General features: G+C 66.9%; 1 protein-coding gene across 1 annotated transcript in view; it reads right to left on the reverse strand.

Annotated features, from left to right (window-relative positions):
• TBC1D22A (TBC1 domain family member 22A) overlaps positions 1–20,979 on the reverse strand; it is a 57,137-nt gene that overhangs the window by 26,549 nt on the left and 9,609 nt on the right. The window contains exons 5-8 of the mRNA XM_056107097.1: positions 9,530–9,600; positions 6,875–7,003; positions 5,857–5,919; positions 4,183–4,297 (exon numbers count right to left, since the gene is read on the reverse strand). Coding sequence (XP_055963072.1) covers positions 4,183–4,297; positions 5,857–5,919; positions 6,875–7,003; positions 9,530–9,600 — 378 coding nt within the window. The remainder of the gene's footprint in view (positions 1–4,182; positions 4,298–5,856; positions 5,920–6,874; positions 7,004–9,529; positions 9,601–20,979) is intronic.

Here is a 20,979-nt window from a genome sequence, read left to right on the forward strand (position 1 = left end):
TTCAGGAACGCGGGACCCACCGGTCACAAACCAACCGTGGGGGCCCAAGATGGGCCTCTGCTCCCCGCCCGGAGCGTTCTCCGCTTCTGAGTCTGGGCTCCGCCGGCAAAACGGCGCGTTGTTATCGCCATGACGATTCAGACACAGACGCCACCAGGGCCACAGGAGCGCGGCCTTACCGCCAAGACTCCGCTGCACCGGCCTGTGCTCGGCCCAGGGCCCAGGCGAGGGGCACGCTGCCAACCTCAGCCCCGCACACACAAGGGCCCACGCTGCGGGGACACGCCAAGTGAGACACACACACACACACACACGTGTGCAGCCGTCACGCGTGCACAAGCACCAGCACACGTGCACAGGCAGCCTCCACACGTGTGTACACGTATGTAAGTGCCGTGCGCTGCTAGACGCGGCACCCACGAGCCCAGGCACACGGCCCCCGGACGCTGAGCGGCTAGAGCAAGGGCAGAGCAGGCGAGGACACGGCGGCGAGGGGGCGGGGCGGGGCGGGGAGGTCCCTGGAAGCTGATTCTACAAGCTGATTCTGGCCTCTCTCCCCCCGCCCCCCAGAAACGCCGGCACACGGACGAGACTCGCCGGGACCCAAACGTCCATCTGCCTTGGACGTGAGCACACGCGCGCGCGCACACCTGCACACACACGTGTACACATATGCACACGTGTCAGCACATGTGTGTGCACGCAGAGACCAACGGAGAACACGTGCGACTTGCCGCCCCAGCACCGGCGCCTCCCCGCCAGCCAGCGGAGGCCGCTTAATAACGGGTGCGGGAGCAGACAAAGACGGAGCGAGGTGTCAATCTCCGAGGCCGGGAGGGCGGCGGCCCAGCGTCGTCCTGGAAAACAAGCCAGCGAGTGTTCGCGGGGCTAAAAGAAAAACTCTGCTGATAGACCGGCGCCTCTTGGCGAGCAGATCGCCCCGAAAACGGAGAGGACGCCCACGTCCCGGAGCTGCGGCCGTGTGTGCGGACAGTGAGAACACAGGGGGCCCGGCCTGGGCCGGTGACGGCCCCAGACTCACGGCGGAGACCCCGGCCCCACCCCCCGCAGCACACGGAAAAGCACGTTCAGAGCTGCTCGGGCCTGCGGAGGCCTCGGCCGGCACCCAGGAGGGGAACCCTGCAAGCACGAGGCAGCAGCAGGGACCAGCCCTCACCCTCACAGACACCCACAGGAGAAAGGAACGTCAGGAGGCCACGCAGACATGCCGTGGCCCAACCGCCAAACTGCCTATCTGGGACCAGCTTGGGCACACACCGTCGGCCACGGAACGTGGTTCTCGGTACACGAACACCGGCTCAGGCACACACCGTCGGCCACGGAACGTGGTTCTCGGTACACAGACACCAGCTCAGGCGCACACCGTCGGCCACGGAACGTGGTTCCCGGTACACAAACACCGGCTTGAGCACACACCATTGGCCACGGAACGTGGGTCTCAGCACAGACACATCTGTGCAATGACCCCGCTCCTTGCTTCAGAAGTCTGTGCCCCCAAAGGCACCCAGGACCCAGGAAGTCGCTCCTCCTGCTGGCTCTGCAGCGGGTGACAGGCTCCCAGGTGCCTAGTGCCTGGCAGCCCACTGCCGCAGATGGGCCCCTCGCAACAGCGTGAGTGCCGGCCTGCTGTGGGGACCTGGTGCTGCCCTGGCCATCCCTGGTCGGGTCGCTGCCAGGCGGCGCGTGGAAAGCGTCTCTCTCGGCAGGTTCTCTGCGCTCCTGACTGCTTCCCTGGGGCTGTGCCGGTGTCGGTGCATCTCTGAGAAATGCCCGTCCGGACCCTGCCTGGGTTTTATTCGGTGGCCCTGCAGAGCGTGTCAGAGTCCCTCCACTCAAGGGTGACAGTTGCCCGTCAGAGAAACAGTCTAACACTCCCTGCACCGCCTGCAGCGCCCACGGCCGAGTCTCTCCCACGGAGCCTGCGTCTCCTCGGCATCTGGGGTCCCGGTGCTCTGGGAACAGTGAGAGGAGCCGCCGCCTCCCTGGGGCCCTGGACCTGTGTCACGGGCTCTCGGCGACACGGCGGCCCTTTCAGTTCTGACGAGTCTGTGACTGACCGGCGGCGAGGGCGTGCCCTGTGCTGGTGGTGCTCCAGGGGACGCCGCTCTGGGCGGCTCTCGTCCCCTCCCAGCCGCAGCGGGCGAGCGTCCTGAAGCGCCAGGGGCCGAGTGCGGGGTGTCTGCTCCTGCCATGCCGACCCAGCACGGGTGCCCAGAGCCCTCCCCGCACCTTGCCTGCCATCCTCCAGGCGCCACCAGAAACGGCCCTCGCGGACCTGCTAGCATCTCCAGCCTGAATGGGCGACCCCCAACGCCCTCAGCAGGAGTGCGGTGCGTGCGGGACCCTCACAGCCCCTCCGCCCTGTGCCAAGAGCCCCGCCGTGTCCTGCCTGTCCTCACGACTGCGACTCTGCCCACTCGGCTGGCCAGGCGCCCACAGCGAGGCCGCTTCTGCGCCGAGTGGGCAGCACGCAGGACTGGCCACGGCTGCCGGGGCACGGCAGGCATTTCAGCACCTGGGACCGCGGTTCTGGCCCTGCAGACCCGCCACCGGGCCCAGAGGGCGGCAAGGACGAGGCCGCTGGAGGCAGGGAGCGGGCGCCAGGGCCGGCGGCCGAGTCCAGCCCGGAAGCCGCTGCCCACCAGCCCCCAGAGGAAACCGGGGCCGAATCACTAACGTCCACTGGGCAGCAAGGTGCTGGGCGGGGCCACCCAGGCACGTGCGCCCGTGTGCGTGCCCATGTGCAGGGCAGGTCCGCTGGGGGACAGCAGGCCTGTGCCCACGTACGTGCCTGTGTGCCCATGTGCGTGAGCGGGTGTGCAGGCATGTGTGTGCATGTGTGAGCACGTGTGTGTGCACACGGGGGCAGGGCTTGTGAAGATGGTGCCTACGGAAGCCCGTGAATATGTGTGTGTGCGTGTGTACGTGTGTCTGTGCGCACAGGGCAGGGCTGTGCGGAGACGGTGCCTATGGAAGCTCGTGTGTGTGTGTGTGTATGTGTGCATGCATGTGTATGCACCTATGGGAAGCCCGTATGTGTGTGCATATGCGTGCATGTGTGTGTGCACGTGTGTATGTGTGTTGTGTGTGTACGTGCATGTGTGTGCATGCATGTGTGTGCATGTGTGTGTGTGAGTGTGCGTGGGGGCGGGGCCGCGCGGAGCCGGCGCCTACGGAAGCCCGCGGTGCAGAACACAGAAGGTCTTTCCCACCGTTTTTCCGGGCAATTAGCGCCGCGGCCGCGTCCCCTGGCCTGTCTGCTGACAACGAGGCAAAGGCATTAAGGATCACTTGGGTCTTACAACCTAAGTTGGTGGTAGCAGTTAAGACAAACTTATTTACCACATTAATTATATGGTCGATTTAACATGGAATATCAATTCTCTAATCACATCGCAGCTGAACTTCTTTCAATTAGCAGCGCCGAAGGCCCTGACAGAGGCCCGGGGTTCCGGGATCACGACGGCACTTTCATTATCTGCCCAATGAGTGGGGGGGGGAGCCACTTGGAGCCCGCCTGCCCCTGCCCGCCCACCCACCCACCTGCCACCACTGCAGCGGGCCAGGGGGAAACAGGGCCCAGGGGCGGAGAGGCACACAGCCTGTGTGTGTGTGGGGGGGGGGGGGGCCGAGGGCCGCAGCCTCGCCCGGGACCCCGCCCGACAGGGCTGGGACCAGCTCGTCACCCCCGGGAACCCAGAGGCGACCCACGCCTCGTTCACAAGGTCACGGTTCTTCTACACGCTGAGGCTAGGGGGGAGACAGGCACCACGGAAAGACAGTCTGGCTGCCGCGACATAAATCCAAGGAACCGCAGGCCGTGCTCGGAGGGAGACGCGCGCGAGGCAGCCTGAACGTCCACCGGGGTAACGGCCTTGCCTGTAATTAATATTCCCGTAAAATGAAACGCTACTAGTATATCAAGAGTCGAAACGCCGCAGAAATGCAATTAGGAGAGGACTCGGCTTCTAACTCGTAAGCAAAACATTCAGCGAATATTTTTGCCCTCGCCCCCACCACCCCGGTTGCATCCGGACCGCTGGGGCACAGGCCGCAGGACCCCCACGGGCCCGGAGGCGGGGACACTGCGAGCCGGACACCGGCGGCTAAGGCCCCACTCCCCGGTGTGTGTGATCAGCTGCCGCCAGGCCACGCTCTTACCTATGTGCTCACAGAGGAAGACGACAAAGAAAGGCGTGACGAGGTCGTTGATGCCCTGCACGTAGCCACTGGCAGGATGGCGGATCGCCCAGATGAACAGGATCCGCTCGAAAATCTGGAAGACACGCAGCAAGAGGAAGAAGCCGAGGGTGAAGACGCGGCCGCGCGGATGTGCCCGCAGGGACACGCAGTATACGCACGCACGCACAGAGACACACAGGGACGTCGAAAACACGTAACAAATCACACACGCAGGCTCGCATGCACACACGTACACACAGATCACACTCACATACACAGATCCACAGATCCACAGGGTACACATGCAGGCACTCACGTACACACAGAGGTAGGTGCACACAGAGGTACACACACACACACATACAGACACGCATGTACAGAGATATGCATGCATACACACTGACACACACACAGAGGTACAGGTACTCACATATACAGACACTTACACACACACACACACACTGACACACGTATGGGGTACATGTACACACACTGACTCACATACTCAGAAGTTACGCTACACACACATACACACATATGGAGGTACACGTACACAAATATACAGACACACACATATACAAAGGTACACGTACACACGTACACACACAGCTATGCCCAATCCCTTCAGCTCCCGAGTAGGAGCCCCCGGGTCCAGAGAGGCCCACCTGGCCTGAGGCTGCCGGGACAGACAGACCCACCAGGGGCCGGGATGGACGAGGCCCCGAGGGCAGGGCCATGTGGAAGTCCAGGAACAGGAAACACAGGAAGGGCCGCACCTCCCCCCCCCCCCCCGACACACACACACACACACACACACACACACACACACGCAGAGCAGGCGAGAAGGAAGTCACCATCGTCACACAAAAGGAGCCGGGCAGAGCCGGGCAGATGAGGCGTCCACGGGCACTCGGCTGCCCCCGCCCGGAGCCGCCGGCCGCCCTCACCCTGGTCATCTGGATGATTCCAAATCTCACTGACTGCACGCTCAAGGGATGTCCGAGTTTAGAAGGACTTTATGGGAACAATCAGGACACGAAAGGAATCTTCCCAACAACCACCACTTATAATGGCAACAAAATATATAAAAACCGGGAACAAATCTAATAAAAGATACGCCGGACCTTTTATGGAGCAAATTTTAAAACTCCCCTGAAGGGCATTAACAACGGCCTGAGTAAAACGGAGTGTCGGCGGCGGGGCGGGCGCGAGACGAGGCCCCTGGCTCAGGGCAGCTCCTGGCGCCGAGTCCGGGGAAGGGACCGCGGGGGCCACTCCAACCAGGGCGAGGCCCCGGGGCCGGCACACCGCCCAACAGTGCCCATCTCCCGGGCTCCCCACGGACGCTGGTCGGGCTTGTGTGCCTGACCCCGGCGAAGCCGCCTCCGACGCCCCACGGGAGTGGCCGAGGCCTCACCGGGGACGGGAGGGCGGGCGGGTGCTGGGGACCCGGAGACCTGGGTGCCCGAAAACGGGGGAGGGGGAGGGAAAGGCCCGAGGCAGCAGGGCGGGCAGCACCCCTGGCATGCCCTCCCGTCCCGGACGCCGCCTCCGCCACGCTGCCCGGCACCGGGGTCCAACGCGCAGGACAGCAGCAGCTGTGGGCAGCCCCCGGCAACACAGCCCGCCCCCCCCACCGGGGGCCCCACTCACCTCCGTCACTCGGGGCTGAAGAACCAAGGCTTCGGGGCCCATCCGAGGGATGTCGATGCGGATCTGGGGACGGCAGAGAGCGGCTCTCAGAGGGGACAGGCCCCGCCCACGGGGACAAAGGGGAGGAGGCTGGGTCAGCGCTGGTGTGACACGGTGACACGCTCTCGGCCGCGCCCGTCCCCGGGGGCTCTGGGAAGCCAGCACTGGGCATTGCGTCCACCCAAGTGTCCATAGAGTCCTGGGCACTGGGCACTGCGTCCACCCAAGCGTTCACCCTGTCCCCAGAGAGGTCAGGCTGGCCGGGGCAGAGGCTGATATCGGCATGCCGAGAGGGGACAGGGACTCTGTGCCACCTCTGCCCCGGTCCCCATCGTGACGCAGACCTGGTGCCACAGGACCTCCCGTGACCTAGAGCTGGCCCCCAGCTCCAGACACCCCCCACCCTGCCCAGCCCCAAGGGTGACCAAAGCATCCAGAAAGCAAATGCAGGCGGGCAGTAGGGTGAGCTCCGGTGTCTAGAGACCACTGGAGGGGGGAACGGAAGGACGGACGCAGGCTGCTGTGGCCACCGTGGCCAAGCCCCGTGGCAGGGACCGGGCGGGGCTGCAGACACGCGTGTGCAGCGTGTGGGACCCTGAGCTCTGCCAGCACCCACAGGAGGCAGAGCCGTGGCGGGAAGCGAGGCCTGAGGCCACACGCTCCGTTCACGAGGGCCACGTGGGACTCTAGAAGTTTCTCTCACAAAAGTCCCCCCCCCCGGGGACACCATCTCTGGGGGCTTTGAGCAGACCCACGTGGTGGGCGGTGGGGGACGCAGGCCCGAGGGCCCCAGGCAGGCACCTCTCAGCACGGAGGGCCCCGGCACCCAGCCCCACACTCGGTGTTCAAGCCCCTCCAGGCAGAGACGGTCGCACCCCCCAGCCCCCAGGACAGAGGCCTGCTCCGGCCTGCAGTGGGGTCAGCATGCGAGGGGGTCTCGAGACCCACGCCCCCTCCCCCGCGGCCAGCCGGCGCCCACCTGCCGGTACGTGTCCTGGTGGGCCTCGTCCTCGCGGGAGCCGTAGTACTGCTCGACGAGCGCGAAGTACTCCTCCTGCTTCCGCTGCAGGGTGGCCGCCCGCCGGTCCACGTTGGCGGGGAGGTAGCCCTGCGGGAGAGCGCGGACACGTCACGGCCCCGACACGCACACGCGCGGACGCCACGAGGACGGGGGGCTGGGCCAAGGGCACGGCCTCGAGGGGCTGCAGCCGCCTGCACTCCGCCAGCCCCACCTCCAGGCAGGGCTCCCCCCCCCGACGACCGGCCAGAGCTGGAACACAGGCAGCACACGCACCACTGCAGCTGTCCGCGTGCAGGCGTGTGCTTACACACACACACACACTCCTACACACACAAACACGCAGACACATGTGCGCACACAAGCACACACATTCCTATACACACACATGCACACTCACACGCACACAGGCACGCACATACGTACACGCACCTATTCACACACACGTACACACACACATGCACACTCATATACTCACAGACGTGCATACACACACACACTCACATATGCACACTCACACACACACTCCGCACTCTCACGCACACACGCACACTCTCACACCCCCGTGCGGGGCCTGTGTCCCCCGTGGGGAACGCCCGACACTCTCGGGCCAGCGGCACGGTCAAGACGCCTCCGGCTGCCGCTCTCGCCGCCCACACAGCAGCTCGAGATGCACGCAGCAGCCCCTGGCCCGGCACCCAGCACCCGCGCCCGCCGAGCACAGAGCCAAGAGCAGCCCGAGCCCCCAGGGGGCCCGGCCGGCCGCAGGGAAACACCTGAGTCTCGGTCGCCCGAGGAAAGCACCATGTGCGGTTCCGGCTCCTCTCAGCCCTCAGCGGGCACCGGGCGCCCGTGAGGGAAACGCCCCTGGCTCGAGTGGGGGCTCCCGGGCCCGTCACACAGGCTCTGCAGCGCCTTCCCGGGACACACGGACACAGGACACACGGCCCTGGGGGCTCCCGGGTCACACACACCCACGGGCGGCCTCGCCGGGCACGGGGGCTGGGCAGGGCTGGAGCGGCGGGGGTCGGCGAGGCCAGGGGGGACGGGCCCGAGAACGGGCGCCCGGGCCTCTGGATAATTGAGAAGACTCGGATTATGCAAATGAGACAGGCTCAGGTACGCGATGAATTTTAAATGACAGAACTACAGGGGACTTAATTGCTGTATTAGCATGCTATAAAAACACTAATCATAGATGTAAAACAATGCCTGCACCCGCTCTCGGCGACGCTCCCAGGGGCCCCGACCTGTGCCTACGGGGGCTCCCGGCCCAGCCCTGTCCCCGAGGGTCTTCCCGAGGGGCCGCTGGCCGCGGGCAGCAGCCGGGCCCCAACCTGGAGGGACATGGAACAGGTGTCCATTCGGTGGCCACCACTGACACGCACCCTGGGAGGAGAGAGAGGCCGAGACGGCCCCGGTCCCGCGGAGCGCGAGTCCCGCCAAGCCCCCCCAAACACAGAGCCCCCGCCACACGGGGGGGGGGGGGGCTCGGCACAGCCCCTCCCAGGCCCCGGCCCCGGGAGGAACCCCAGGAGCACGGGTGAGGGGGAAGCCCTGGACCCCGGGAAGGCACCCAGCACCCGCCAGCAGGCCCCCGCCCGTGTGGACGCGTCCAGGCCTGCATGCCCCCGCTGCCCGGCCCCTGCCCACCTCAGGGAGGCCCCGGGCACACACTGCCTCCCGACCGCCTGCCCACGTCCAGGGCCCCCGCCTGGCACCCACGTGTGCTCCTGCGGAATGTTGACGCAAGGCCAGTGCCTGGCACACGTTCGTGGAAACAGTCGGCACATGACAGGGCTCGGGTGGGGAGGCGGTGCCCGCGGGAAGGACACACGTGTGCCCACACATTCCCACAAGCTGACCCGGGCCATGGCTCCCGCCCGCCACTTCCTGGGCCCAGTGAGGAACATGGAACAGAGCAGGCCCTGGGCTGCAGGGTGCCCACCAGCACCACCTGGGCTCAGGGAGCCTCCGAGGGGCCGCAGCTGGAGACCCCGGGGCTGGGGGGCAGTGCCCGGCCCCCTCTTCAGTGCCCTGACACCCCGGTGAGACCCTCCCGGTGGCCAGCCGGCTCCCCTCAGCCCTTGAACCCGGCTGCTACCCTAGGGCCCGGACAGTGCAGACGCCCGCACGGATGGACAGACAGAAGGACGGACAGTCAATCTGGGAGGACAGGGAGGCCCCAGCACCGCGTGCCCAGCTTCCCGCGGGCCGCCCGGCGGACGCGTCTACCTCCAAGAGGTTCCAAAAACAGGGCGCAAACCACTCAGAATCCCAAACAGCAAACAAAACTCGGAGCAACTGCAGCGGGCCTGATCTTAATTGCAAGAGAATATTTAATCAATAAATACTCGCTATTCGGGGCCGCATCTGCAGTTAGGATTACGAGGTACTAAGCTGCAAATTTATTAAGACTCATTAGCAAGAAAGTCTCTTAAACGCTCCAAGTCAGACCCCATTTAGAGTCAGCGCCGAGGGCTCCCCGCCGGCTGCTCAGAGAGAAAGCCCGAGAGCGGCCGCGGGCTGCGGGCCCCGGCCGCGTCCGGCACACGCGTGGGCGCACGCAGGGCCCCCAGACCCGCTCCGGCAGGCGGCGCCGTCCCCGGGACTCACCGAGAGCAGCTTCCACGCCACGGGCCGCACGGGCCGCGGGATCCCGGACCAGCTGAGCCTCCGCAGCTCCTCTGTGGGCAGAAAGAAAGGGCCGGAGAGAGTGTGAGTCCCACGGCAGGCAGTCTGGCCACGACCCCACCCTCCCGACCCTGCTGTGAAGTGGGGTGGGGGCGGCGAGGGCCGGGCAAAGGCCCAGGGGCCAGCACGGTGGCGGCGGCAAGGGATGAGACGCCGCCATCGTGACACCGTCGCAGCCCGCCGGGCAGGGAGGGCCCCGTGTGGGGGGCGGGGGCGACCCCAGCACCCTCCCGGAGCCTTGTCTCGGCGGCTGATCACGGCCCCCAGCCAGTGATTAATACTGAGGATCCGGGGAATGATTAAAGAGAAGACTTGGGTAATACAATCAACAAAACACAAAGTCCTGACATCCAATCTTTTTCCAATTACGAAAGTCTAAGTAAAGTAAGTACAGAGTAATTGGGCCACGGCGCCGGCAGTAACTCGCGTTTTTCAGCAGTCTCAGGAACGCCGGACCTCGCCGGGCCGACCCCTGAGCACCCGCACCGCGGGGTTGGCCGGGCCCACGAGCGAGTGGCGTCTGCATGCAGACGTGGGCGCGGGGACGGGACTCGGGTCCCCACGCGACGGGGCCGGCCACGGGGCAGCCACAGGCACCGGCTGCAGGGCCCGGGGAAAGGTGCCCACAAGCCCACGAGCCTCGCCCTGCACACGGCCACGTGGGCCGGGCCCCCAACATCCCACATGCCTCCCCCGCCTCCTCCCGCGCGTGGCACCAGGGAGACCCCTGAGCAGAGCCGGGTGTCGGGCAGTGAATGCCATCGGTGAACGCTGCCGTGCGAGCAACAGCCGAACGAAAAGGCTGACAAGGTCCCTGGACGTGGCCGGCAGCCGGCCGGCAGGGGCACGGCCTGTAAGAGCAGGTGATGACCCAGGGCACAAAGCAGAGGGTCCCGCAGGGGGCGGGAGGGCAAGACAGAGGCCGCGGGGGGAGAGGTCGGGGGCACCCGAGCGGGCTGAGGGTCGCTGGGCAGAGCCGGCACCTCACACGGAGACAGATGAACGTGACGGGCGAGGCTCGGGAACGTGGGATGGCCTGACCGCAGCCCGTGCTCCCGAGGGAGGAGCACCCGGAGGCACCCACGGAGAGGGGCTCAGACGCTGCATGTGCGTGTCCTGCCCCGTCACATGTTTGTACGTCATGTGTCAGGGACACCGGCCTATCCACGAGACGCCCCCGTCACGTCTGCTCGGGTCTGCAGTGCTGACTGCACCCACATGCTGGCTCCGGCTCGGGGTCACCCCGGCTCTGCGTGTCCCGGCACGTGGGCGGGGTGTGGCCGTGTGGGCCCCGGCACGGACAGCGACGGGCGTCCACCTCTCGCCACTGACCGGGGCCTCCCCTTCATGTCCACGACCAAACCTGACCACGCTCCTGCTGCCGTCCCACAGCCCAGCTCGGCAGCGAGGGTCCGCCAGGTGCCTAATGGTCCCCAAGGGTCCCTGCAGGTCTGTGGGTCCCTGAAGGTCCCCAAAGGTCCCCAAGGGTCCATGCAGATCTGCGTATCCCTGAGTGTCACCCAAGGGTCCATGAAGATCTGCAGGTGCCTGAGGGTCCCCGAGGGTCCCTGCAGGTCTGAGGGTCCCTGAGGGGCCCCGAGGGTCTCCAAGGGTCCGTGTGGGTCCAGGTGGTATGTGGGAAAAAACTCAACACGCAGAAACAAACGAGGCGCAAACGGCACTTCCCCACATCAAACCGCTGAGGAAGGAAACTCAGGAATGTCCCATGAAGACGGGACCAATCCCATGATCCCACGATCCCACGCGTGTCCGTCATGTGCCAACCGAGCTCCTCTCTACTTTACACGCTCCGTGACAGGGACGGCGGGTCACACACAGCTGCTTGGGACCCACCACGGGGACCCATGCGTGTCACCCTGACGTGCGCCCCAAGCCCCGACTCGGCGCCTGCAACCCCAGGGAGGAGAGCACTGTCCCGGGAGCAGCAGGAGTGGTGGCTATCAGGCCCCGTGCCCGTCTCCTCCCACCGGCCTCAGTCATCCCAGCCGCAGGAAGTGCCCGCGTGCCCACGGGCTCCAGCACACGGGGAAGCAGCCGCAGCCCCACTGAGCTCACACCAGCCCCTACCCGGCACTGAGCTCCTGCTGAGGGGCAGTGTGGACGCGTGGAGAAGGGGCCCAGAGCCCAGCCCGCACCCCTGCACCCACCAGGCACCCCCCCAGGCGGGCACGCGCCCCTCTGTGGCACGAGGTCACCCATGGGCGGTCTGGCAGGAAGTGGGCAGCTGTGTGGGAGGGACCCTGGGGCAGGCTGGGCAGGGCCGTCCTGTCAGGGCCCAGCCAAGGTCCCCAAGGTTCCCCAGCTGCTGGAGAGACCCCTCGAGGCCACGAGAGACTCGCAGACTCATCCCCGCCTGCCTGGACCCATTGGCGTGGCAGCCAGGGACAGCCCTGCCTGTGGGGGCCAGGCTCAGGGGGCGGCCAGGAGGGTGGGGGGTGGGGGAGAGAGGCACAAGGACAACAGACCGGGCCCCAGACACAAGACACGGGACACGGGACATGGGCAGGGCCCTGAGCCACGGGACGCTGAGCCCAGGCCAGGCCGCCCCTGAGTCTGACCCCGCAGTGGCCAAGGCCGCCGGCCATGTGGCCGTGACACGCTCAGGTGGACAGTCGCCACCTCTGCCTCTGGGGCCACAGAGCGGAGAGACTCGGGCCCCCGAGGGAGGCCCCTCCTTCCTGGGTCCAGCCCCACACCACCCACGGCGTCCACGGCACAGGCCACACGCCAAACGCAGATGTCCATGCGTGCAGACGGGCAGCACAGGCCAAGTTACTGACCAGGTCAGGCGCCGGAGGGCGGCGTCCCAGAGCAGGGAGCAGGAACCGAGCTCCCGCAAGCCCACGGCTCAGCGACAGCCGACGGGAAGGACGGGGAGGTTGCCGGGGAGAAGGGCCCAGAGCGGCCTCCCGCCCGGCCCACCGGCCCCACCCCCAGGGCCGCTCCCAAGAGACAACGCCGCCAGGTGAGAGCAGGAGGCCCAGGCCGCACCCCAGCAGCAACCAGACACACGCACACACGCACACACGCGTGCATGACCACACACACGCCACACCCCCCGTGACACACACCACAGCCATACACAACACACACTACATACGTGCACTGCACAGCTGGTCACATCACACACACGCCACGCCACACACACATGCACACTGCACGCATGACCACGTGTACACAGAAACACAGCACACATACACACACATCAGACGTGATGTGCATACCACAAGCCACATATACACGCTACATGTACACACACTACACTCCCATCATACATACATACAACACGCGCACACACCACAGCTGCACACATGCGCGGTGACCCCACACACTACACACACACACACACACACACACACACACACACACACGTGCCAGGAACTTGTGGCTGCAGCGACTGAGGGAGACACAGCCGGTCCCCTCTGAGGCTCCACTGATGCCCAGGGGGCCTGCCGAGCGCCAAGGCCAGCGCCGCCCGCCCCCACCCGCTGGCCGCGACTCGGGGCCCAGGCTCGACACAGGAAGCAGGCGGCGCCCCGGAAAGGCTGGAGACAGCCTCGTCGGTGAGGAGCCCAATTAATTCCAGATGAGCACGGATGCAATTACAGAGGCAGAGCCCAGGCGCCCACGGCCCCGCACGCCGGCCCCAGACACAGCAGGCCGCGAGCCGCAGGCAGGCCGCGGGCAGCCGGGGCCCACAACACCCACACCCGCGTCATCTGCGGGACCCGGCCCCTCCCGGGGCTGCTCCACCTCCAAGGGGCACCACGCCAGCTCAACCCCAGAGACCCAGCCCGGCCTGGCCGCCGACGGCCACTACGGGCAGCTCCATGAGCCCGGGCCCAGCAAGGGTGAGACCCCGGCTTCCGGGACGGCCAGTGAGCCCCCAGCTACTGTGGGAAGCAGTCGGACACTCAAGACCCAGCGCCACCCCGGCCCAAGGCCAGTCTGCGTACCCAGGGCTCGGCAGGACGCGGCACCCGGGCACGGAGGGCAGGAAGGGCACCACTACAGACGGCCTCACGGCCCACCCGCCAGCACGGGCCTGAGTCTGGGGGACCCAGGGGAGCAGGTGGAGCTGGGGCTGAGGGGGAGGGGCAGGATGCAGCGGTGCCCCTGCCCAGTCCCCAGAGTGAACTCGGGGCAGAGGCAGCTCAGGGGAAACTGCAGGGGACAGAGATGACGACGGTCCGGCTGGGGAGGCGGCACCCGGGAAGGGACGGCGGCTGCAGGGTCGGGAGTGAGCAGGTGTGGATGCGGGGCCGGGCGGCAGCTGGGCACTGACCGGGTGTGGACGTCGGGGCAGGGCGGCAGCTTTGCCTGCAGGAGCCAGTCCAGGAGGACACGGGAGGACGCAGAGGGCCCCAGCGGCATCAGCCCGGACAGGGCAGCCCTGACTCCCCACCCTGCCCACGGCCTCCCGCCACTCACCACCCGTGGGCAGGGGAGAGTCGAGGCATCTGGGGAGCTCAGGAGGAGGCCACAGGTGGAGCCCCAGAACCAGGGGGTGGGTCAAGGGGAAGGGCGGGAAGGTAGAGCCAGGGACACAGACACACACACACACACACACACACACACATAGACACACACACAGACACACAGAGACATAAACACAGACACACACAGACACAGATACACACAGACACAGACAGACCCAAACACTCATAGATACACACACAGACACAGACACACACACAGACACACACACACACACACACACACGGATGCAAAGCAGATGCTCCACACGGCCCAGTAGCAGCCAGCAAGCATGGTGAGAGGGTGGGACCAGCAGGGCCAGCATGGGTGCGAGAGGCAGGTGGGGGCGGGGCGGCAGGTGGCCCACCAGCCCGGACGGGCCGGCCCCGCTGCACGCCTGCACCCAGCACCCGGTGGGGACCCCACTTCCCGCAGGGGCTGCCCAGTGCCACCCACACGTTCCCAGGCCCCCAGGCAGCCGCACGGCGAGTCCCGCAGGGGCCCTCTCAGCACCCCGTTCTCTGGACCGTGTGGGAGGCCCACGGAAGCCCGGGGCCCCCCAGGAGAGGCCATTGCGGGGCACGATGGCCAAGGCCGGCGGGTGGGGGCGCAGCCCTCCCCAGGGACGGGCGCCCTGAGGCAGAGCCTCGGCAGGCCTCCGGGGACCCGAGCTCCAGCATCACCGCCACGGGGCCCTCAGGGGGCCCGGACCCCCGGCCGGCAGACACCCACTCCCACCAGCCCCCTCCCACGCCCAGCCCCGCCCCCACAGCCCTGGGCGGCCTCACCTGCTCCAGCCTCGCACCCGCAGGCCCACCCCGGCGACCAGCAGGCAGAGAGCCGCGGGGAGGGAGTCCCCGCTGGCCACCGGCCCCGGTCACGGTCCTAGTGCCTCCCGATGAGAAAGCCTAATATTTTGAATGTGACGACTTTAGGGAGCTTGACAATCTCTTTGCATGCATTATTCATTTCGTGACACAAAACTGTTATTTCGCCGAGATTACTGTAAATCGCTACATGAAGAGCTGGCTTGCATGAACAATTAAATGATAGATATGATAAACTAGATTTATAAGCTCCGTGTTCCTACGACATAAATTCCTTGAATGATTTAGCTCGGCAGCGCTCGGAAACGCCTTCCCGGAGCCGAGCCGGGTCCGCGGGCCGGCAGCTCCCCCATCCGCCCCGCGCGGAAACTGACAGGGGGAGAGGAAAACTAGTTAATTAAAGGTTTAATGTCACTATGGCAACCGCAGAAACTTGTTTCAAAAATGAATAATAGCTCTGTTAGGTGCTTCATTAAAATTTTTTCAACCCAATACTGCCCTTAATCTTCTCAATGGAACAAAAGACTTATTCAGAGGCGGGTGGAGGCTGAGCTCAGCTCACGGCAGACGGGCTGGGCTGTGTGCCGGGCGGCTCGGCCGGGAGAGAGGGCGGACCTGGCCAACCCCGCAGCCCCTCCCGCGGCCACAGGCCCCGCTGCCCACGCCCCAGCGCAGAGCCCCAGACCCTGACTGCCGAGACCCCGGGCATCCCGGCCCGGCGCTGTCCCCGCTGGGCTCCGCATGTGGGCAGCCCCCCAGCCGGCCCCCACCCGCCCACGGCCGTCCCCCACGAGCCAGGCGCTGGAGGCGAGCCGGGGAGGGAGGGCCACTGCGGGACCACTGCAGGGCCACTGGGGGTCCCGCGGGAGCCGTGCCCGCGGCCACTGGCACAGGGGTGGGCAGTGGAGAAGGGCCGAGGGTCCAAGCAGCCGCCCGGCTGGCCTGCAACTCGCTAACAACGGCCGACGCCACGCTGCCTGGTGGCTGGGGTCTCCACGCCCCTGGTGCTCGCCGGGCCAACAGTCTCAGCTGGTTGGCACCTGGCAGATCACTGCGTGCCCCCACCAGCCTGGGCGCCAGGGGCGGGGCCTGAGATTCTGGGCGGGAGCCTGAGAGTAGGGGCGGGGCCTGAGATTGTGGGCGGGGCCTGAGTCTGGGGCGGGGCCTGAGTCTGGGGCGGGGCCTGAGTCAGGGTGGGGCCTGACAGTCTGGGCGGGACATGAGAGTCTGGGGCGGAACCTGAGAGTCAGGGCGGGGCCTGAGACTCAGAGGCGGAGCCTGAGTCGGGGGCGGGGCCCCAGAGCCAGGGGCGGGGCCTGAGAGTCAGGGGCGGAGCCTGAGAGTCAGGGGCGGAGCCTGAGAGCTGGGGCGAAGTCTGTGATAAAGGGGCGGGGCCTGAGAGCCTGGGAGGAGTCTGAGATGAATGAGCCCCCCCCACTCCGTGCCTAAACGACTTCTGGGGGTGCAGAGGCCCCCCTGAAGCTGAGCCACAGCTCTCGGGGCTCCTACCAGCCCAGGAGGCAGCAGCCCTGGGCCATGCGTCTCCAGCACGAGAGCCCAGGACACCTCCAAGGGACCACCCCGCCTGCCTCTCCCTGCAAAAGGGCCCCAGACCCGGACAGGCAGGCGGGGTGCCTCCCTCTGCATGGGGACACGGACGCCCCCAGTGCACGCCCTCCCGCGGGTGGGAGAGGACACAGCACATGCTGACCGCTCGGGGCTGCCCGCCTCCCACCGGGCCCCGCTCTGCCCACTGCGTGCCGGCAGATGGGCTCCAGGTCGCGCCCAAGGCCCCGGAGAACCTTCCGGGCTGAGGGCAACGTTCTAGGGCTCTGGGTTCCGCCATTGGTCAAAACTCATCACACCGAATTTCGTGCTTGGGATTCGTGCATTTGGGGGTGTAAACGTTACCTCCAAAGTTAAGCCAACCCGGCGAGTGACAGCCTTAAACACTCCGGGCAAGTTGCTCGCTGAAGCTTCCTCCCTTTGGGATGCGTCTTTAAACGGTGACTTAAGGAGTCGAATGCAGGTAGGGGGCCTGGGTACGACCCCGGTAACTGTCCCCCAGCACTGCCCATGTGGCCACAGTGGCACCCACACAGCACAGCTCTGCCCAGAACAATCCCAGAGTGAGTCGGGGTGGGGGGCGGTCAGCACAAGGGGGAGGGTCCTGGCCTCACATACCCCCGACCCGGGCTCCATCCTGGCTTCCCACATGGTCCCCTGGGCACCACCAGGAGGAATTCCCGAGTGTCAAGCTTGAACAACCCCTGAGCACCGCTGGGCGTGACCCCGAAGCAAACAGAGTAAGGGAAGGCTGGAGGCAGGCCACGGCTAGAAGGGACATCCCCGCCCTCGGCCCACTCGGGTTCCCAGGCCCTGCCAGGAGGAAGCCCTGAGCACTGCCAGTGGGGCAAAACACACTGTCACTGTCATTGTCACTGTCCTCCCATTGTTCATCGATTTTCTTGAGTGGACCCAGTAACGTCTCCATTGTGAGACTTTGTTGTTACTGTGTCTGGCATATCGAATACGTCACGGGGAGCTTGCCAGGCTCTGTCATGCAGGCGAGATCCTCTCGGTAGCTTGCCGGGCTCTCCGAGAGGGGCGGAGGAATCGAACTCGGGTCGGTCATGCTGGCTGCGTGCAAGGCAAACGCCCTACCGCTGTGCTATCGCTCCAGCCCCCACAAAAATTAAAAAAAAAAAAAGCAAAAGGGATTCCCAGAAGAATACGGCAGCTGGGGGGTGGCTGGGGTGAGAGAGGGGAGACCCCCTTTCCCCCCGCTGCCGGGGCAGAAACAGTCAAGCATGAGGACAAAGTGAGGGGCCCCGAGCCACAGCCGCCAGGCACCTCAGGGACGGAGAAAAGTGTGCGGGGCTGGCAGGGACGCAGGACGGCCACCTGCCCCGCCCACCTAGCACTGGGCACGGAGACCCCCACCCTGAGATGCCTTGGTGGCACCCGCACTCCGCAAGGCCAGCCCTCCGCGGACACAAACCCGCGCCCTCCCCCCTCCCCACGGCCAGCCACTCAGAGGCGGGGCCCAGGCACGGGTACCCGGGGCGTCTCTGGGCAGAGAGGGTGGCTGCACCCCGGCGAGGGCTGGGCACCAAGCACACACGTGGGGCACAGACGGCCTGCTGGCCTCCAGGGGGACGGGCAGGGGGCAAGGGCCTGGGAACAGGGCCCGAGCACTTCACTCAGAGCAGAGAGCCGGGGCCCTCCCCGGCGCCCATCAGGGCAGGGAGCCCGGGTGACACACAGGCCTGGCTGCCCCTGGCCGCGGCCCACGGCTCGGGGAACAGCAGCGCCCAGGAGCGAGGGCGCGGGGCGGGGGCGAGTGCTCGGAGCACCCCCTAGGGCAGTGCTCCCTGGCCGGCATGGCCAGCGCTACCCAGCCGGGCCTGAGCCCGAGAAGGCTGCAGGGGCGAGCGATGACCCACGGGGACCCCCACACCCGCTCCCTCCCCTAGAGCAGCCAGCCGGGGGTCCGCGGTGGGCACAGCCTCGGCGGGGGGCAGGCGACCGTAAACCGAGGATCACAACACACGGCGCTTTGTTCCCGGCGGCCGGGCGGGATCGTGGGCGCCCCAATATGAATACTAATCACTTTTTCAATCAGACGGGGGTGTGAGCTCGCTCGGAAACTGAGGAAAACAAAATCTCATCATATCCCTGATCTGATCGCGGAGCGGAGGGCGGAGGGTCCGTCCTGCTGGGAGAGGAGGCGCCGCTCTGTGGCTGCCATCAGGGACCCCGGGGCTCCCACCCCTCGCTCCTGCCCGCGCCCCACACACACAAGCCCACGAGGGCCCTGACAGCCGGCCGGGCGCCGCCCTCACCCCAAGCGCTCGCAGCCTGAACAGGCCGGGTGGCCCCCACGGGTGGCCCTGGCCGCCGGCCAGCTTCGCACAGAGCACCGAGCCGCGGGGGGCCGCCTCCCCGGACGCGCCCCTGAGCAGAGCCAAGGGCCCACAGTGGTGGATCTGATGCAGGGGGGAGGGCGACACGCCGGGCCCAGCCCCCTCCAGGGCAGCACTGCCGCAGGCCCTGTGACGCATTCGCCCTGCTGACGTCCACAGCCTGGACAGCGGGCACCGAGCTGGACCCGCCACCGCCCAAGACAGGGGACAGACACCCATGCCGCCATCACACGGGGATGGGCCCCGAGAGGCCTCGGCAGCCCCAGGGCGCCCCTTGGCTCCAGCCGGGGCAACCAGCATCCGCGGCGGCACCGCGGGGTGCGGCACCTGCCAGCCCCAGGGAGGACTCCGGCCCGAGACCGGCCGGGATGAGAGTGCTGAAACACAAACACACCCCCAGGATGAAGAAACGTAACGGGCCAAAGAGGGGGCAGGCGGGCAGGGCTCAGGGCGGGAGGTGTGGCCCCAGGAGAGACCCGGAGAAGGAGAGGCTGGGGGGAAGCTGGCGGAGACGCCCTGGGTCTGCCCAGGTGCTCCCTTTGCGGTGCCCCCGCTCCTGCAGAGCCCTGGGGAGCACCGATCTCGCCACGGCGAGTCCCGCACGCCACCCCACAGGCCCGGGCTGTGATTAAGTGCATAAGTTAAGTGTCGATGTAGACAGATACACAATCTTAACAACGATTTTAAGTAAAGATCATTTTCAGCATCCCACAGTCGCTGGAGATGGCGGACAGGAGGCCCACAGCGGCCTGGGGCGAGGGTGGAGTGGGCGGGCACGAGGACCCTGCCACCCGCTGCCTGGGCAGCAAAGGCCCCCAAAGGCTCCAAAGCATGCCCAGCCCAGCCCTCCCAGGGAACGGCCAGCACACGCGGGACCCGGCACACAGCCGCCGCCCCCTAGTGGTGCCTCCCAGCACTGCAGCCCAGGGGCCCGTGGCCCCCTCCCCACCAGCCCGGCCCCCCCGCCTGCCGCCTGGTCTGGCCACTCCACCAGCGTCCAGGCCTGACGCAGGCCCCACTCCACCCGGGCTCTGCCCCTCTGTCCTGGGGCTGCGGCTGATGGCTGCCCATGCGTCTGCGAGACCCCCGAGTTCATGGTCAGGTGACCACTCCCGGCCCTTGGGACGTGACTCATTCCCTAGGGAGCCTGCAGGGACAGGTCACTGTGGCGCCTCCTGACCCCCAGGCAGCCTGAAGGCGGCCAGGCCGGCAGCCCACAACAGCTGGGCAGCAGGACGCAGGTCTGGCCACCAGAGGGCAGCAGCGGGAGCAGCTGAGGACACGGTTTGGGGGGAGGAGGAGGCTGGGCCCAGTGTCCACACCAGAATCAGGAGGGCTGCAGGCCGCGGGGGCATCGCAGAGGCCAGGGGGCGCGGGGTCCGGCTGTGGGTGGTGCGCTCAGCACCCAAGCCCAAGCCCCCCCAGCCAGCTGGGCCCCCCCGCCGGCCAGCCCCACGACCTGCCGCCACGGCATGTGAGCGCGTGAGCCCCCCGGGAAAAGGCCCCGTGGCCCCAGGTCCGTCCGGGGCTTCAGAACCAGCACCGGGCCGAGCACAGCGCTGGTGTGGCCGTCCTGGCCGAGCTCCGGCATCTGGCTAAGTGCCAAAGAGACCCACAGCTGCGAGGCCCCGAGGTGCCGGGCCCCCAGCCCACCGCAAGCTCATCGCTCAGCACGGCGGAGGCCCTGCAGGGGTCACGGCTGTGCCCGACCGTCCCCCGGCTGCGGCCTGGCCCGGCACCAGGGTCCCCGTGGCGGGGGCAGGCAAAGGGCAACCTGAAGCGGGTCCGAGCGCGCCGGGGGCCGACACACCCCCAAAGGCGGAGCTCAAGCCACACACGCCCACCTGCCCCTCGGGGACGCTGGGGCCTGAGCCACGGGGGCTGGGCAGGAAGTGAGGTGGCACCTCCCGTCCACCCCAGTGGACCCAGCGACGGCCAAGCCCAGCCCCAGCCCCTCAACCCCTGTCCACGCGCCACTCACGGAGGGTCCCCACAGAGGCCCCCAGCCGCGGGCTCCGGAGGGAGCCATGACGGACATCCCGCGTGGGGGGCCAGCGCGGGCCAAGTCCGGGCGAGGTGTGTCCAGGAAGTGGCCCGTCCCCTGGGCTCCGGGCAAGGACAC

The sequence above is a fragment of the Sorex fumeus genome, unplaced genomic scaffold, assembly GCF_029834395.1.
Source record: "Sorex fumeus unplaced genomic scaffold, SorFum_2.1 ptg000153l, whole genome shotgun sequence".
In the NCBI taxonomy this organism is placed as follows: domain Eukaryota; kingdom Metazoa; phylum Chordata; class Mammalia; order Eulipotyphla; family Soricidae; genus Sorex; species Sorex fumeus.